The 16,671-nt window shown below is 39.6% G+C and overlaps 1 protein-coding gene across 1 annotated transcript in view; it reads left to right on the top strand.

Annotated features, from left to right (window-relative positions):
• Positions 1-16,671, top strand: part of LOC114031711 (GREB1-like protein) — a 148,257-nt gene that overhangs the window by 65,420 nt on the left and 66,166 nt on the right. The window contains exons 7-11 of the mRNA XM_027846868.1: positions 2,676-2,804; positions 9,435-9,551; positions 9,839-9,958; positions 10,779-10,916; positions 13,904-14,089. Of these exons, the coding sequence (XP_027702669.1) occupies positions 2,676-2,804; positions 9,435-9,551; positions 9,839-9,958; positions 10,779-10,916; positions 13,904-14,089 (690 nt within the window). The remainder of the gene's footprint in view (positions 1-2,675; positions 2,805-9,434; positions 9,552-9,838; positions 9,959-10,778; positions 10,917-13,903; positions 14,090-16,671) is intronic.

The raw sequence follows: 16,671 nt of genomic DNA, 5'->3' as shown, positions 1-16,671 counted from the left end.
ACATAACACTTACTAGCTGTGTGACCTTGGGCAAGTCACTTAACCCCATTGCCTAGCCAAAAAAACAAAAACCAAAACCAAAGGATTAATCCAAACCAGGAGTTCTAGGAAATACAGTGCAAGTGTTTCATTCTTCATAATTATACTTTCTTCGAGTGAGCAAAGGAAAGTCAACAACTTGGGTTCTTCAGGAAGTTCAGTTCATTCATCCAGCAGGGCCAGTCATTGCATGAAGAAACAGAAAAGTCTAAACTAATTATCTCACTTCAGCCTATAGTGTGGAATTTTAGAATCTGGTGAGAAATGGATCTCATGAGGATTAGTGCTGTCTCCAGTCTGAGCTCTTTAATTGTTAGCTTTCAGCCTCACCCTGCCCAGTGTGATACAGAATGAGTAGACTCAGCAGCCAGTCCCAGGAAGGAGTCATGTTGGCATCAATATCATTTCCCTCCTCTAAGCTTGAACTTGATCCTAGCACCCCTCTGCCACAACAGCATCTTGTCACTTCCTGTGACCACCTCCTCGTTCGTTCTGCCATCCCAAGTTCCTACTGTTCAGTATGGAGGGGAAGGGAAGCAGCTGTAGAATGAAGAGTGTTACACAAGCTGTCAGAGGATCACGTAATGCCTTACTGTCCACAGTGCAACAAATATGGCAATGCAAAAGCCCCTCAGATTTCAAGGGAAGAATATGACCATCTCTGTCCTGGGAAGAAGTAGCAAACTAGTTTAGGCATAAAATAATTTTTAAAAATATTTCTAATATAGTACCAACAATAAAACTGCTCTTTAGTGAGCTTTTCTCAATAAACCTCAAAGAACTTTAATATATTTAACTATGGACTAGTATTTCTCTTAAGAGTCTGACCTTCAACCCCCTTTGGCTTGTTTCCTGTGCTAGCTGAACAAGTTGTCCATCTTCGAAGTCAGAGACTGGGACTGTGCTCAGCCTTGAAAACTCCATCTGGCAAAACAGTCTTTATCGCCCCATGGCTTATCTCAGGCGAGGAGTGAATGCTGTCTCAAAAGTGAACTGTCTTGAATTGGGCGTGAACTAAAAAAAAAACTTAGAAACCCAACAAATTAAAAAGCCTCAATTAAGCACCAGAATAAAAATCCTGACAATCAAGGAAGAGATTAATAAAATAGCAAAAAATAGGATTGAAAAGGAAATTAAACTAGGAGCTTTTTTGAATAACATAGATAAACAATTAGCTAACTTGATTTAAAAAAAGCAAGAAGAGAAAAACCAAGTTCCCAAATAAAAAATTGAAAAAGGAAAATTCACAGCGAATGAAAAAGAAATGAAGGATATTATTAAACTCTATTTTTTGCCCAGATTCATGGAAATAAAGCTGATAACTTAAATAAAATTGGCGAATAATTTCAAAAATGTAAAATATTTTGAGTCCCAGTCTCCAAAAAAGACAGTCCAGGAGGCATGTCACTTTGGGGATACGTGTTTTCTGCCGGTGTTCTTCAAATCGTACTTTTACGTTTGTGCTCATTATTCCATATATGCTGTGTATATTTGCAGGAGAGTACACCCCGGTTTAATGGCAGGGAATGTTTTGTAGTTCCTATTCAATGCTTTGTCAGTTTAGTAAATACCTTTGTTCTGATTGTGTCTACTGACTGATTGTTAAAGAGAAATGTGACCAGTGGAGGCTTGTGAACTGTAGTAGGAGGAGCCTTGGCCCATGGACTGACCCTGGAACCTGGGAGTAGTAGTTGCCTCTGAGGACTCAATCTATGAGTATGCTAATTGTAGGAGTAAACTTGGAAAGGGATGTTATGTATATTATATTATCTAAAACTATATCTATTTACTTCCACAATACATATATTTTTACATAACTATCTTTAGTATGTATACTGTATCCCTAATTCTCTTGTTCACTTTGAATTATTTCATGTGGATATTTTGCTAGTGCAGCTGGTGGCCCAGTGGATAGAGCACTGGGCCAGCAGTCAGGAACACCTGAGTTCAAATTTGGCCTCAAACACTTACTAGCTGTGTGACCCTGGGCAGCTCACTTAAGCTTTGTTTGCCTCAGTTTCCTCAACTGTAAAAAAAATTAGCACCTATCTTACAAGATTGTTATAAGGATCAGTTGAGATATTATTTGTAAAAGTCCTTAGAACAGTGCCTGACACATAGTAGGTGCTATACAAATATTTATTCCCTTCTCCTTCCTTTTTCCCTCTATTACTTAAGATTTTTCATAGTTATTATTTTTATGGCAATAACTATGTTGATGTATTTTCTGTTCCTCAACCCTTGGAACTTTAGATTGTTTCTAATTGTTTTGCTATGTATAAATTTATATTAAGATACTTACATATATGTGTTTGTATATATATGTTTGTGTGTGTGTGTATGTGTATAACACACAAGTCTAAGCAAAATGCAGGTCTTTTTTTTCAGGCTGTATCCCAATAGTGGGGTCAAAAGGTAGGACTAGTTTTGCTGCTCATTTTGTACGTGCCAGATTACTTTCCAAAAAGGCTACGCTTATTTTCATTGCCACCAGCAAATGCATGCATGTACTTCTCTCCCTTCCCCCAGCCTAGCCATCATTAGGCTTTATTAATTTGATTTATTTTGGCTAGTCAGCTATTGTTTTAAATTATATTTTAAATATTATTAGTGAAAAAACTTCTTTCTTTTTAAAGACTCACCAGTCCTCAGTCCAGCTAATTCAGCTGTTAATTTAAGTGGAACTCAGGATCTGCCCAGGAACAAGAACCTTGTGAAACCACTGGCTTTATCTTTGCAGATTGTAGGGAAGACGTTCACTTCAGGTAATGTTTTCCTTGCTATTTCAAGTCTCCTGTAAAACCATAGTCCAGAAGGAACTTGTTGTGGAACTTTTTGTGACAAATTGAAGAGTAAAAAGCTATATGCCTGTTTGCCAAATGAAAAAGAGAGAAAGTGAGGCTTAGTGGCCTGAAGCCTTGTGTCCTCTGCATCATGCCCAGAGAATTGTCCCCTGTGGCTTCTGACCAGCCAAAGAGATATTTCTTCACTTGTCAGTGAGTGCTCAGGGAGCCTTCCGGTGGTCCATGTAACAGAAGAACCTCAAAGACCCTCCACCTTTTCTGCTGCTCTCAGTGAATTTTAGAGCTTGCTAAAGGATGGGTGTAAAGCTAGGATCCTGTCTTTGAGCCTCTTAGCTTTGTGATTCCAGGCCTAAGGCCCCACAAAAGCTTTCGAAAAGGCTAGTCAACTAGGATAAAAACACCATCTGGATGAAATTTGGGAACAGAAAGCTCTCAAATTCCCAGCATGCAGGACTACTTAACAGTCCCTTAAGTCATATTATATAGTCCTTTGTATCTTTGTTCTGAAGAATGTATAATCAGACTGACAAGTCTTAATTTATATTAATTTGGGGGCAAATCACTTCGCCTCTTTTTGCAAAGTTACATTCAAAGTTTCCTCTTTGTAAAACGAAGGAACTTGGATTACACTTTTGCAGCTAGGTGGCACAGTGAATACAGTGTTTGACTTAGATATATTGGTATCTGTATAATCCTAGGGAAGTCATTTACCCTCTCTCAGCCTCAGTTTCCTCATCTGTAAAATGGGAACAATAATAAATCCGTGTCCCTGGGGTTGTTGTGAGGATTAAATGGGATAATGTATGTTAAGCTTTTTGCAAACCTTAAAGCACTATAGATAAATGCTGGCTGTTATTCTTATGTGGGAATTATGCTTCTTCCAATACTAATTCCTGTGAAAGGAAAGATTTCCTTTGACTCTCCCATGTATTCTGTTTCCTTGACTTGATATAATAAAAGAATATGCCTGTATCAGGGAAGCTACCTTCTTATGATCTGGAACAATGTTTATCTTTAGGACTAAAGAGGAGACAAGTGTTAGGACTTAATCATGCAAAATCTTAGATGTGGAAGGGATCTCACGATCCATCAGGATCAATACATCCCTGAAAAAAAGAATACCATATTCAGCACATGAAATGATGGTTATTCCTCTTTAACTCCAAGAGCTAGAGTGCCAGAGAAACCAGTGCCTCCCAAGACAGCCTAATCCACTTTAGCACAGCTTTAATTGTTAGGAATTTTTTTCTTACATCAAACCCAAATCTTCACCTTTGCTAGGTCTACCCATTGCTCCTAGTTCTGCCCTTTGGGCCCACCCAAAATAAGTCTGATCCCTCTTCCACATGACCACATTTCAAACACTTGAAGATAATTATCATGACCTTCCAAAGTAATCTCTTCAGGCTAAACATCACCAGCTCTTTAAGTCATCTTCTTGAGGCCTGATCTCAAAGCCCTTCACCATCCTGGTTGCCTTACTCTGGATTCTACTCAACTTATCAATGTCCTTCCTAAAAAGTGGCATCAAGAATTCAACAAGATATTCCAGATTTGGTCTGATCATGGCAAAATACAGAGACAGTCATCTCCTTGTCTTGGACACTATGCTTGTCTTCATGTAGTGTTAACTTTCTTGGCTACCATATTATACTCTTGGTTCTTACTGAGTTTGGAGTCCAATAAAACCCCCAGATCTTTTTTTTACAAGAATTGCCATCTAGAAACACCTCCCCCAGTTTGTACTTTGAAGAGTTGTAAGGCTCTGTATTTATCATTGTTAGATTTCATCTTATAAGATAGCTCAGTGTTCGTCTGCCACGATCTTTTTGGATCCTGACTTTTCCATTCAGATTGTTGGCTATTGCACCAGGCTTTGTGTCATTTGCATATTTGGTAAGCATCCCATCTATATCTTTATCCAAATTATGGTTAAAAATGTTAAATGATATAAAACCAAATAGAGATGCCCGGTGAACTCCACTAGAAACCTAATTCCAAGTTGACATCGAATCATTAATGATTACTCTTTGCAACAGGCCTTTCAGATAATCTCTAGTTCAGATAATTATATGCTTGTGTAGTCCACACCTTTATTTTCCTGACTAACAATATGAATGACTTTGCCGGATACTTTTTTAAATCTTGATAAGCCATATCCACAATATTCCCTTGATTCACCAGTTTGGTAATTCTGTCAAAAAAGGAAATGAGGTTAGTTTGGCATAAGCTATTCTTGATAAAACCATAATGGCTCGTTGTCACTAAGAATTCCCTGTCTAATGTTTCTTAACCGTCTTTATAATAACCATAAATCTAGAATTTGGACAGGTACCAAATGGAAACTCCCTGACCTATATTTTGCCACCTCCATTTTTAAAAACAAGGACAAAGTTTGTTCTTCCTGAGCTCTGCAGCACATATTCTTTTCATCTTCATCTCCTGTTTATCTTTAAAAATAGTGGTTGAGCAGTCACATCCATCTTTTTTTCATTACTCTGAGATGTAGCTCGTCTGAGTTTAAAGGCATTTGCTCATCAAAAACAGATACGTACCCTCTTCCTATACTCTTAGTTATCTTACGTGTCAATAATTATTGAGCATCAGTGCCTTCTCATTGTTAGTTTTTATCATCCCATCCCCACATACATAATGGCCCTTTTTCCCTTCTTGGAAAAACAGAAACCTGTGTTTTTGTGGCCCTTAGCTTTCCATGCCAGGTTTAGTTCATTTTGAAGTTTAATGCTCCTGACCGGATTCTTAGAAAATTGTGCCATGCTTTTGAAGACCTAGACATGACTGAAATGACTGGGCAAAAAAAAATTTAGCTATCTCCCACTTCCCTTCACCTTTTACCTGTCATCTTCTTTTTGAATAAAGTATATCCTTTCAGATCCATATTCTAAAGTCATGAGTTCCATTTTATCAAATCTAAATGATAGTCAATTTTGTCTTCTTCTGTTAAGATTTTCTAGTTCACCATTTTAAAAAACTCATACTTTGTGCATTTATATGTACCCATTTTAAGACATAGATTTTACTGCAGTCTTCATTTTTGCTTTGGGGTCCTGTAGACTTCCAGGTATCTCAACTGTTATTCTTCCTGCTGCCTGTTTCCATGAAACTGAACTTCATCCAATCAACAAGCATTTATGTTAGGCACATGCTGTGCACCAGACACTTTGCTAAGTGCTGGGGATTGAAAGACAAAAATGAAACATCCTCTGTCCTTGAGAAGCTTATAATTTAAAGGAGGACAACATGTGCATATACAGGCATGTGCTAAATTTATAAAGGAAAATTGGTGGAGGAGGAAACAGCAGTGACTACTGAAGGAATCAGGAAAAGTTTTATGTAGATGGTGGTATCTCAGCTGAACCTTGAAAGAAACTAGGAATTATACAAGGCAGAAGTGAGGCAGAAGTTCATTTTAGACATTAAGATGGCGATGGGAGATGGAGTGCCATTTGTTTAGTCATTTCTCAGTTGTGTCCAACTCTTTGTGACTCCATTTGGGGTTTTCTTGACAAAGATAATGGAGTGGTTTGCCATTTCCTTCTCCAGCTCACTTAACAGATGAGAAAATTGAGATAAACAGGGTTAAGTGACTTGCCCAGGGTCACACAGCTAAGTAAGTGTCTGAGGCTGGATTTGAACTCAGGTCTTCCTGACTACAGGCTTGGTGCTCTATCTAATGCTCCACTTAGCTGTCCTATGGAGTACCAGAGATATGGCATAATGAGAATGCCAGTTTGGCTGGACTATAGTATATGCTAAGGGAAGTAATATGTATTAAGGCCAGAAAGGTCAAATAGGGAGGGTCAGTTTGTGAAGTGCTCTAAATATAACAGAGGAATTTATATTTGATCCAAGAGGTAGTAGGAAGACACTGGAGCTTATTATATAAGACCAGGGGAGTGACATCATTCATAGACTTATGGATTCGTTGCTGGAAGGGAGATTAGAAGTAATCTGTTCCACTCTTCCCATTTTACAGTTGAAGAAACTGAGGCCTAGTGAGTTTAAATGATTTGTCCAAGGTAACACAATGTGAGTGAGAGAGGATTCCAGGTCCATTTACTCCAGAGCCAGTGTCCTTTCTACTGCTCCACACTGCCTTCCTATAGTCGACTTGTGCTTTCAGAGACCTGTTTTGTCAGTTGTATGGAAGATGGATTGGAATAGTAAGATACCTGAGGCAGAGAGAACAATTGAGTGACTATTACAATAATCCAAGAGGTAATGAAGGCATGAACTAGGGATGCTGCTATGTCCCTGAAGAGAAGGGGATGGATGAGGGACATGTTGTGGAGGTAGGAATGATAAGATCTAGTCCCTACTTGGATTTATGGTTATCTGGGGTGAGGGAGAGTGAGAAGTCATGGATGATACTAAGGTTGCTAACCTGGATGGGTAGAAGAATGGCAGTACTTTTGACAGAATTAGGAAGGTTTGAAAGAGGAGTTGATTTGGGGGAAAGATAATGAGTTCTGTTTTGAATACCTTGATTTTGAGATGCCTAAAAAATAGAGAGTTTGAAATGTACAATAGGAAGTTGTTGATACCTGGAGCACTGAAGAGAGACTGGGGCTATATACATAGATCTTAAGAGTCATCAGCAGATATACATATACATATATATGTACATATATGTACACACACACACACATATGCAGAGAGAGAAACGGAGAAAGAATGAGAGAGAGAGAGAACAAGGCAAGAAAGAGTCCCTGGGAGGGAGGAGGTTCCACCTACAGTTAAGGGGTGGGATGTGGATATGAAGATTTAAGGAGAACAGTATTAGAAAAACCTAGAGGGAAAAAAACACACAATAAGAAAGTGTGGTGAACAGTGTCAGATGTTACAAAAGGCTCAAGAGGATGAGAATTGAGAAGAGGCCATTGGATGTGGCAATGAGAAGATGGCTAGTAACTTTAAAAAAAAACACTTGAAATTGAGTAAGTCAGAAGCCAGAATGGTAAAGAGTTGAGAAGAGAGTGATTGCAAGAGTAGTGGAGGAATGATTATGGACAGTTTTTTTTTTTTTTTAAGTTTTGAATTAGAAGAGAGGAGAGATATATGATGGTATCTTTTAAAGTTTGTTAATATCTAGAGAGGTTTTTTGGGGGTTTTGGTTTTGCTGGGTTTTTTTTTTTTTTTTTGCTTTTTTCATGGATAGGGCATGTTTGTAGGCAGCAGGGAATGAAGCAGTAGATAAGGAGAGATAAGGGAGGGGAGGGAATGCTTGTGAGAGGAATTTGCTGGATAAGATGGGAAGGAAATGGCATCGCAGGCACACATAGAAGGGTTAGCCCTGACAGGACAAAAGGCCATACCTCTTCATCAGAGATGAGAGCAAAGGAGGAGAAAATAGGAGGTGATGTGAGACGTCAACGAAGGAGCTCCTCACAGAGCAAGATCCTCATTTGAGACTGTTGACGAAGGAGTATCATGGCAGGCTTGAGGAGAGAAGAAGAGGTTCTCGGTGGATATACCTAGGCAATTTTTTCCTTTTCCTTTCAAGCTTAAGACTTTTTAAAAAATTAGAGGTTCAAAACTCGAGGCAAATATATTCTTGCCAGGCCTTTTGGGTGTATTCTGTCTTTTGTTAAGAGCCCATCGTTCCTACACATGGAGCCAAATTCTATCATTAGACACCGTCTTCTACTGTAAGGGGTCACCTAATGGACCTGCCACTGTCTGTTGTAGCCCATGCTACAGTGAACATGGGGATTGGTTACAACCAGGTTGGACCATGCCTTAAGGCAGTTGAACACGTGTTATCTGAAATTTAGCACTTTTCCTGGAGAAATTCAAGGGGCGGGAGATGATGCGCAGCAGTGGTCCATCAGCCCTATCGATTCCGGCCAGCCTATGGGTGGAACTTTGTGGTAATTGACACAAGCCTGTTTGTACTTTTATGTCCTGGTTTAGCACCTTCTGGAGGATACCTCATGGTTAGATTATAAACAGTAAGGCACTGAAATTTTAATTACTAACAATAGTAGTGGTGGTGGTAGTGGTAGCAGTAATAGTAGAAGCAGCGAAAATGTATATAGCACTTTAAGATTTGCAGAGTGTTATCTCATTTGATCCTCACAACAACCTTGAGAAGAAGGTGCTGTTATTATCCCCATTTTTACAGATGAAGAGACTGAGGCAAACAGAAGTCAAATGATTTGCCCAGAGTCACAAAACTAGCAAGTATGTGAATCAGGATTTAAACTCAAGTCTTCCTGACTCCAAGTCCAACATTTTACCCATTGCCCCAGTTACCTGTCCAGAACAGCTTTTTTTTTGCCAGAAAGATTTTATTTTATAGCATCCCCAAGGGCCCTCCAACTCACCCTAATCAGAGTTCTTGCTATATTATTTGTCCAAGTCTGTAGAATAAAAGTGGACAACTAATGGTACAGTTTTTAACTTAAATTGATACACCGTGGCAGTTGATTTAAATTATCTAGGCTCATGTCATGTCAACCTTGACTCCTTCAGTGTGATGTTTGCCATGTGACTCTGGTCCCCCTGGATCATTAATTGCTGTGCACATTGTGCTGACTAGCTTCTCTCCTCCTTTCTGGTGTGCTGTAGATGCTGCTAATGGGAACAGTAGTAATGGAGGGAGAACAACTACGTCCAGTTCCACCCCTGCTCGCCCGATGCCTCATTCTGTGTCACCCAGACCTGTCTATGCTGCAGGAGACCAAGGTATCTGAAACCCAAGCTGGAGGCTGGAGAGGATGGGTGTAGTTCTGGTAGAGTTTTCTGGCCATCCTAGGATGCCAGTAATAACAATACATCACATCTATATAGCACTTCTTACCTATCATAACATTTAAATCAAAGTCACTTTCCAAGTTGCAAGTTAATTCACTGCTTAGTTCACTCGTCTTTTGGCACTTTGTACATTTTTGAATGATGGGTGACCAGTGATGATTTCTCAAACCATTGAGATTCTGTTCTAGAGTATTGACTTTCTTTTCTTACACCCACAGCATCCATGTCCAGTTCAGGGCCACCAAAGAAACGACATCGGGGATGGTATCCTGGATCACCTGTCCCTCCACCTGCTATAGTTGTTCCCGTTCCTACAGTCCGACCTCTTGCAAGAACTGGTAAGACTTTTTAATAGGAAACTGATTTTAAAGATCTTACCAGGTGATGTTACTTTTTCTTCTCTCTTCTCTGTATCAGTACATTCAGGGTTCATTCTCTAATAAGATTCAGAACCCATGTAAATGTGATGCTATTCATTTTGTTATGTTTGGTCATTGAAAATAATGAGTTTGGGTTAAGATAATGCCCAGTTATGTCTTTAGCAACCCCTATTGCATGGGCAAGTCTCATACACACATACACACACACATACATACATACACACACATGCAAATTTTTCATGTTCTCTCTGTCTCTCTCTCAATCTCTGTCTCTTTGTCTCTGTCTCTCTTTCTGTGTATGTCTCTCTGTTTCTGTCTCTTGTTTCTCACTGTCTTTCTCTGTCCGTCTCTGTCTCTCTGTGTCTCTGTTTCTCTGTGTCTCTCTGTGTCTCTCTCTGTCTCCGTCTCTCTCTCTCCATGGTAGTGTAGAAGACATTACTGACTTTGAATTTAGCAGTTTTTTTAAAGATTTTTTAAAAATATATTTGTTTTCTTAAATATCTTCCAGTTATATGTAAAAAATTTAACATTCATTTTTTAAATTTTGAGTTCCAAATTCTTTCCCTCTTGCCCCTCGCCCTTGAGAAGGCAAGCAATATGATGTTGATTATACATGTGAAGTCATGCAAACCATATTAACAATTTTTAAAAATACTACAGAAAAATGTGATGCTTTCAATTTAGTATTTTTGCTTATTGGAAAAGATAGATTTATTTGTGTTCCCTTCTCTTAGTCTAACAAACAATTTTTTCCTTTGCCCCCCCTTTTTTTTTGCAGAGCCCCTTTTGTCTGTTCCTGTTCCGCAGTCCATGTTAACTGGAATTTTACAACCTCGGCCCATTCCTGCAGGGGAAACTGTAATTGTTCCTGAAAACTTGCTGAGTAACTCAGGAGTCAGACCGGTGATTCTGATAGGTAAGACCAAAGAACTCTAGACCATTCAAGCCTGCTTAATTAATCATTGTTCTCAAAAGGAAGTGTGGCATGATGGGAGAGAGAGCCAGCTTTGAGGCCAAGAAAACTTGGGTTTAAGTGCTACCTCTGACACTTAACTGTCTTTGTGACTTGGCACAAGTCATGTAACATCTAGGTTCTCCATGTAACTCTATAAGCTATAAAGAAGGCATCAGCTTTATTGGTGGAGGAAATTTCCTCGTCAGGGAATTCCCTGTATCAGTGAAATTAGAGGTGCAGTCCCTATCTATAGAGTCAGAAAATAGCTTTCTTTTAGACCAAGTTCTTCTTGAGTAGAGATAGAAGACCAGCAGTATCTAATTATTGCAGAGAATATTGCTAGCCAAGTAGCCTGAGAGTATCATGTTAGCTCCATTATTTTATCCATCTCTGCACATTCCATACAGCTTAATAAAGAAGATCTTAGACTGAATTAAATAGAACTTTAATATTTAGAACAAGGGGGGAATAGTCCCATTTGTATTCTCTGCCTGTCAGAGCACATCTAAAGTACCATTCAGTTTTGCACTTCTCGTTTTAAGAAAGACAATTGACAAACTGGAATTTGTCGAGAAGAGGACAGCGAGCCTGGTCAGGAAATTTAGAACCATGTTGTATGAGGGTCATTTCAATGACCTGGAGATATTTGCCCTGGAAAAGAAGAGCCTTAGAGAAATCATGATTGCTATCTTCAAATATTTAAAGGGCTATCATGTGGAAGAAAGATTATATCTATCACAGGGGGTCCCAGCAGGCAGACTAGGGTACGTGAGTTAAAGGCTGATTGCGGCTCAGTATTGATGACATTCCCAGGAATCAGAGCTGTCCTAGATAGAATTGGTTGTGCTATGAGGTAACAAATCCTCTTAACTGAAGGAGATTTGACTAAGTCACCTCTGGGTTCTCTTTCAGCTCTAGAATTCCATGACTGTATCCCAGGGCTGAAGATCTGAACTTCTGGAGAATTTAGTAGACCCCTTTAGGAGGCTCTTGTAGGGAGGCATTAGGAGTCTTTCCTTCTTGGTCTGAGGAGATAACCAGACTTGGTATTCCATTCAAGAGCCTTCCAGGGAATTCTGGTCTCTTCTGGGGGAGCCTAATTTTATCTAGATCCCTAAGGACCCTGCTAAAACTAACATATTACTTCCCTTTCCCATCACATTTAACCCCGATCTCTGGGGCTACTCTAAAGCAGAAATTGACTCTCTAACTTTTGTCCAAAGCAAGGATTCTAGCGTTGCTCTAGTCCTTAAGCATCTTTAAGTATTTGGAAAATATCTAGAGAAATGTGGGGTGGAGTTGGTGCTTTATCTGACCTCTACTAGTTGACACGAACAATTTAACTTGGGCCCCATGCTTTTGCAAAGTTATTCTTATATAGAGGTTACACTGTGTGCAGGGGGATTGCCCAGTCATTACAGTGTCATCATGCTAAGTGTATACTTACTGTGCAGTTGTGCAGTGGGTCTGTTAAAAGTGTTACTTTAAAAAAATTTTTTTAAATTTTAAAAAAGGTGTTATGTTAAAAAAAAAAAACCAACTCCTAACACTATAGAATTAAAGTATTGCTAAAACACCATAGAGTTTTCTGGACTATTGGAAAAGTATAGTTTTTGCCTTTGAAGAGGTTTAGAATCTAAAGGGATAAACAGGGCTTCTGTTGTTCAGTTGTGTTCCACTTTTCATGACCCCATTTGTGATTTTCTTGGCAAAGATACTGGAATGATTTGCATTTCCCTCTCCAGCTCATTTTACAGATGACAAAACTGAGACAAATAGGGTTAAGTGACTTGCCCAGGGTCACACAGCTAGTAAATGTGTGAAGCCAGATTTGAATTCAGGAAGATGAGTCTTCCTGACTCTAGGCCTAGCACTCCATCCACTGCACCACTTAGCAGACCCATAGGCTTCTAATAATGCCTTTAGTTTCTGCAGGACACTCTTCCACTCTGAAATGTCACTGAGGCCTCAGGGGTTTTGTTGTTGGCCCCTGTAGTTTCTTTTGTTGGTAAGAAAGAAGAAGCAGTTCACTTAAACTGAGAGTATTGTAGTACTGAAATATAGAACCTCAGAATGTTAGGCGGAGTGAGATGTTAAAGCTTCACTAATCCTACTCCTTTTTTATATTTTGATATTTTTAAGATTTATGCCTTCCCTACTTCCAAGAGGACTTGAGGTGGCTTACAGGTTAAAACACTGTAAAATAAGACAATTAAGGCTAAGACAAAACAGAGAATGAGGTTTTGAATTGGGCAGTGGATTTAGCTCCGGGCTTTCTAGCATCTAAGAAGGAAAAAAAGGAAAATGGGATTTTGCTTTGTCCTCTTACAAGAGGAAATGCAGAAATCCTTTTGCAAGGACATCTATCCCCTCTGGAACTAAACTCAAGCGGGTATTTTTATTCCGTAGGTCTTTATGAAGCTTGTGGAGTAACACAATGGACAGTATCTTCAATTGGAATTTTATAAAAAGATTCAGAAACTTTGGTTGAAATGAAAAATTTGCATTTCTATAGCACTTCATGGTTTTCTTCACCAGAGCACTGGGAGAGATAGTTTGTCATCATTCCCATTTTACAGATGTATGAACTGAGAGTCAGAAAATGACTTGGTCAAGGTGACTGTGACCAGGACTGTAAGAGCCAAGATTCAAACCCAGTTCTCTTGCCACTCGCTCTAGCATGTATTCCAGGGCACCTGGCTGTCTTGTTCATTTAAGACTCATCTCCCATGTGGGTAAGACAGTCACCTAAACCTAGCATCTGTAAAGGCAGAGTGTGAAAACAGATTGTGACTTAGCGTCAGTATTTCTGAGAGGGACTGAGATGAGGGGGTCTGAGTCCCCTTTTCCCTGTTGGGGTCCCACAGCGCAGTGACAGATAGAACCTGGGCAGTCTAGATGAATCCTCTAGTGTTAATATCCTCTGGGGATTTCCTTTTTTATTACAGGTTATGGCACTTTACCCTATTTCTATGGAAATGTTGGTGATATTGTAGTCAGTCCCTTGCTTGTGAATTGCTACAAGATTCCACATCTGGAAAATAGAGAATTGGAGCAGTTGGGATTGAATGGAAGCCAGTTATTAAGCGTGGAAAACATGATTCTTCTAACTATACAGTATCTTGTGCGGCTGGGTAAGCTACTTCTTTTCTGCGTTTGGTAATTACTGTTTTTATTCCTTCTCTCTCCCTTTCCTTCTTGCTCTCTGTCTTCTCTCCTCTTCTCTTCTCTTCCTCTCTTTCTCTTTGTCTCTCCCTTTCACCACCTTCTCCCTCTCACTCCCTTTTCCCATCACCTTCTCACTTCCTTCTCTCTCTCTCTCCCCCTTTCCTTCCTCTCCCTTTCATTACCTTTTCCCTATCATTCACTTTTCTCTTTTCTTCTCCTTACTCTGTTCCCTCTCCCTTTTCTTCTTCTCCCTCTCATTCCCTTCAGTCTCCCTTTCCTTCTCCTTCTCCCTCCCCACCTCCTCATCCATATCCTCCCATCGAGGAGTATTTTTTCTTACATTGTTCCCCCTTTCTGGTCACCTTAGCTTTTGTTTTTCCATTTCTGTTCATTCTCTCCCCCTCCTGTTTCTTTTTCTTCTCAGTCCCTTCCCCTACCTTTTCCCCCTCTCCAGCCTTCTACATTTTTTAGGGGCTTGGAAGAGAAGAATTGCTCCATCTAGTGTTTTGACCAGTCTAGCTGAAAGCAAGGATGGTTCATTAGCTTCCCAGGCTTTCCCTGGGAAGACTAGCGTTGCCACTTCCCTGAGAATGCAGTCATTCTTAAATGCAAATGAGCCCACTTGCATGGTATCTCTTGTTTGATGCACACTGCCCTCACACCCCAGTCCTGTTTTGTTTTTCTCCTTAGCTACACCCTTACCCCAACCCCCTCTAGAATAATAGCTAGTTTTAGCACAGTTGGCACTTGGGACTATGAAGGAGGTCCTTGGGGACCTTTGGGGTGGTGTAAAAAGGACAAGAACCCTCATTCTCCATATTTATTGTTACCTGCTCTCTAGCTACAACCCCAGGCCACACACCATGGATAAGCCAGGGTTCCACAGCAGGTGTTTGCAGGTGTGCAGTCACCACCAGCCAGGCTATGCAACATTTACATGGAAATGAACCTTATTGTGCAAACTGAAAGTGACCCATCCCAAATGCAAGCTAATTATAGGTTCCCCACAGGCCTTCAAGCCTTCCAGGCACTGGGCAGCTTAGAGGGATTTGTAAAAATACAGTATATTTGAGTGCTCTAAGAGAGATCCAAGAAGCACAGGATTAAGGATATTTTAGGAAGGACCTGTAGAGACTTTGAACCTTCAGGTCTCCTCCTACGCTCTCCTCAGGCTTTCATTGTAAGCTTGGGATCTGCAATTATTCTCATTTACATAATAAGAAAGAAGGCATGCTGGGATGAATGTGGTGTAGTAGATTTTAATGCTGGACTTAAGAGTCAGGGAAATAGGAGTTAGAATCCTGCCACCAGCACACAGTCAGCCAATAAACGTTAATTAAGTGCCTGCTGTGTGCCAGGCACTGTGATAAGAGTTAAGGATACAAAGAAAGATACAGCCCCGGCTCTCAAGGAACTGAAACGGGAGAGATAACATGGAAAAACTGCGGACAAACAAAATATGCATAGGACAAATTAGAGCTAATCAACAGAACTAAGGCAACACATTAAAGGAAGATCTGGAAAGGTTTTGGGGGCTTGGGTTTTTTTTTTTTTGTTTGCTTGTTTATTTTTGGTTAAAGGTGGGATTTTCGCTGGGACTTGAAGGAAACCAGGGAAGCCAGGAGGCAGAGACAAGGAGGGAGAGCATTAGAGGCGTGAGAGAGCCCAGAGAATCCCTGTGGTGTGATGCTGACAAAGTAATTAACTAACCTCTTTTAGCTTCAGTTTCCTAATCTGTAAATTAGGCATAATAATAGCATGTGCCTTGCACAGGGGTATTGTTGTAAGGCCCAAATTAGATAATTCATGTAAAGCTCTTTGCAAAAGCCTTAAAGTGCTCTATAAACATTCCCTATCACTATTGTTTTAAAAATAATTACTATGAAACCACCCAGTTCTTCGAGGCAGATGATATCATTAATTTGACTTCCATTTATTCAGGACCAAATAATTTAGGTTCAGAAATCAAAGGAACAAAACTATGTATTCTAGATATTTGAGAAGAATCAGGCTTAAGTTTTTTGCCAAATTGGTGAAAAGTTTGAAAATCAGTTTTAGTGAATGAAATGGAATATACAGTCAAAGTGACTGCTGATTTGTTTGTTTTAATGCCAAATCAGGTTATGCTTTAAATTACTTTACTTTCATGTTGAGATACTTTATTCTTTAAAAAAGGAGAAAAGCTGGATTCCATGATGCATATACTTTGGGGACACCATTCTTAGCCTTTTGTTCCGGAGTTTTATCTTCTATTGATTAGGTTTCCCCATGTGCAATGTTAAATAATTATTTTTAAATCTTAACCACCTTCATTGTTTGCTGCTCTCCTGCTCACCCCCAAAGACATAATGTTCAGCTAACTCTTGGAGGTAATGCTATTCTAGATAAAAGTTTCAGTCTTGAAAAGGCATTGAGTGTTTGCAGAGAAACTACTTCCACATTATAGATTTTTTTTTAAAGTAAATCCAAACCTAGAGGGTTTTTAAATAACCAGAAATTGATATTTGGTCTTCAGGTAGTTGCATCACTGCCGGGTAATTTTATAAGA

This window comes from Vombatus ursinus, unplaced genomic scaffold (genome assembly GCF_900497805.2).
Source record: "Vombatus ursinus unplaced genomic scaffold, bare-nosed wombat genome assembly UNPS02015255.1, whole genome shotgun sequence".
NCBI classification, from domain to species: Eukaryota; Metazoa; Chordata; class Mammalia; order Diprotodontia; family Vombatidae; genus Vombatus; species Vombatus ursinus.
The sequence above is the reverse complement of the archived record's forward strand: the minus strand, read 5'-3'. Positions and strand labels throughout refer to the sequence as shown.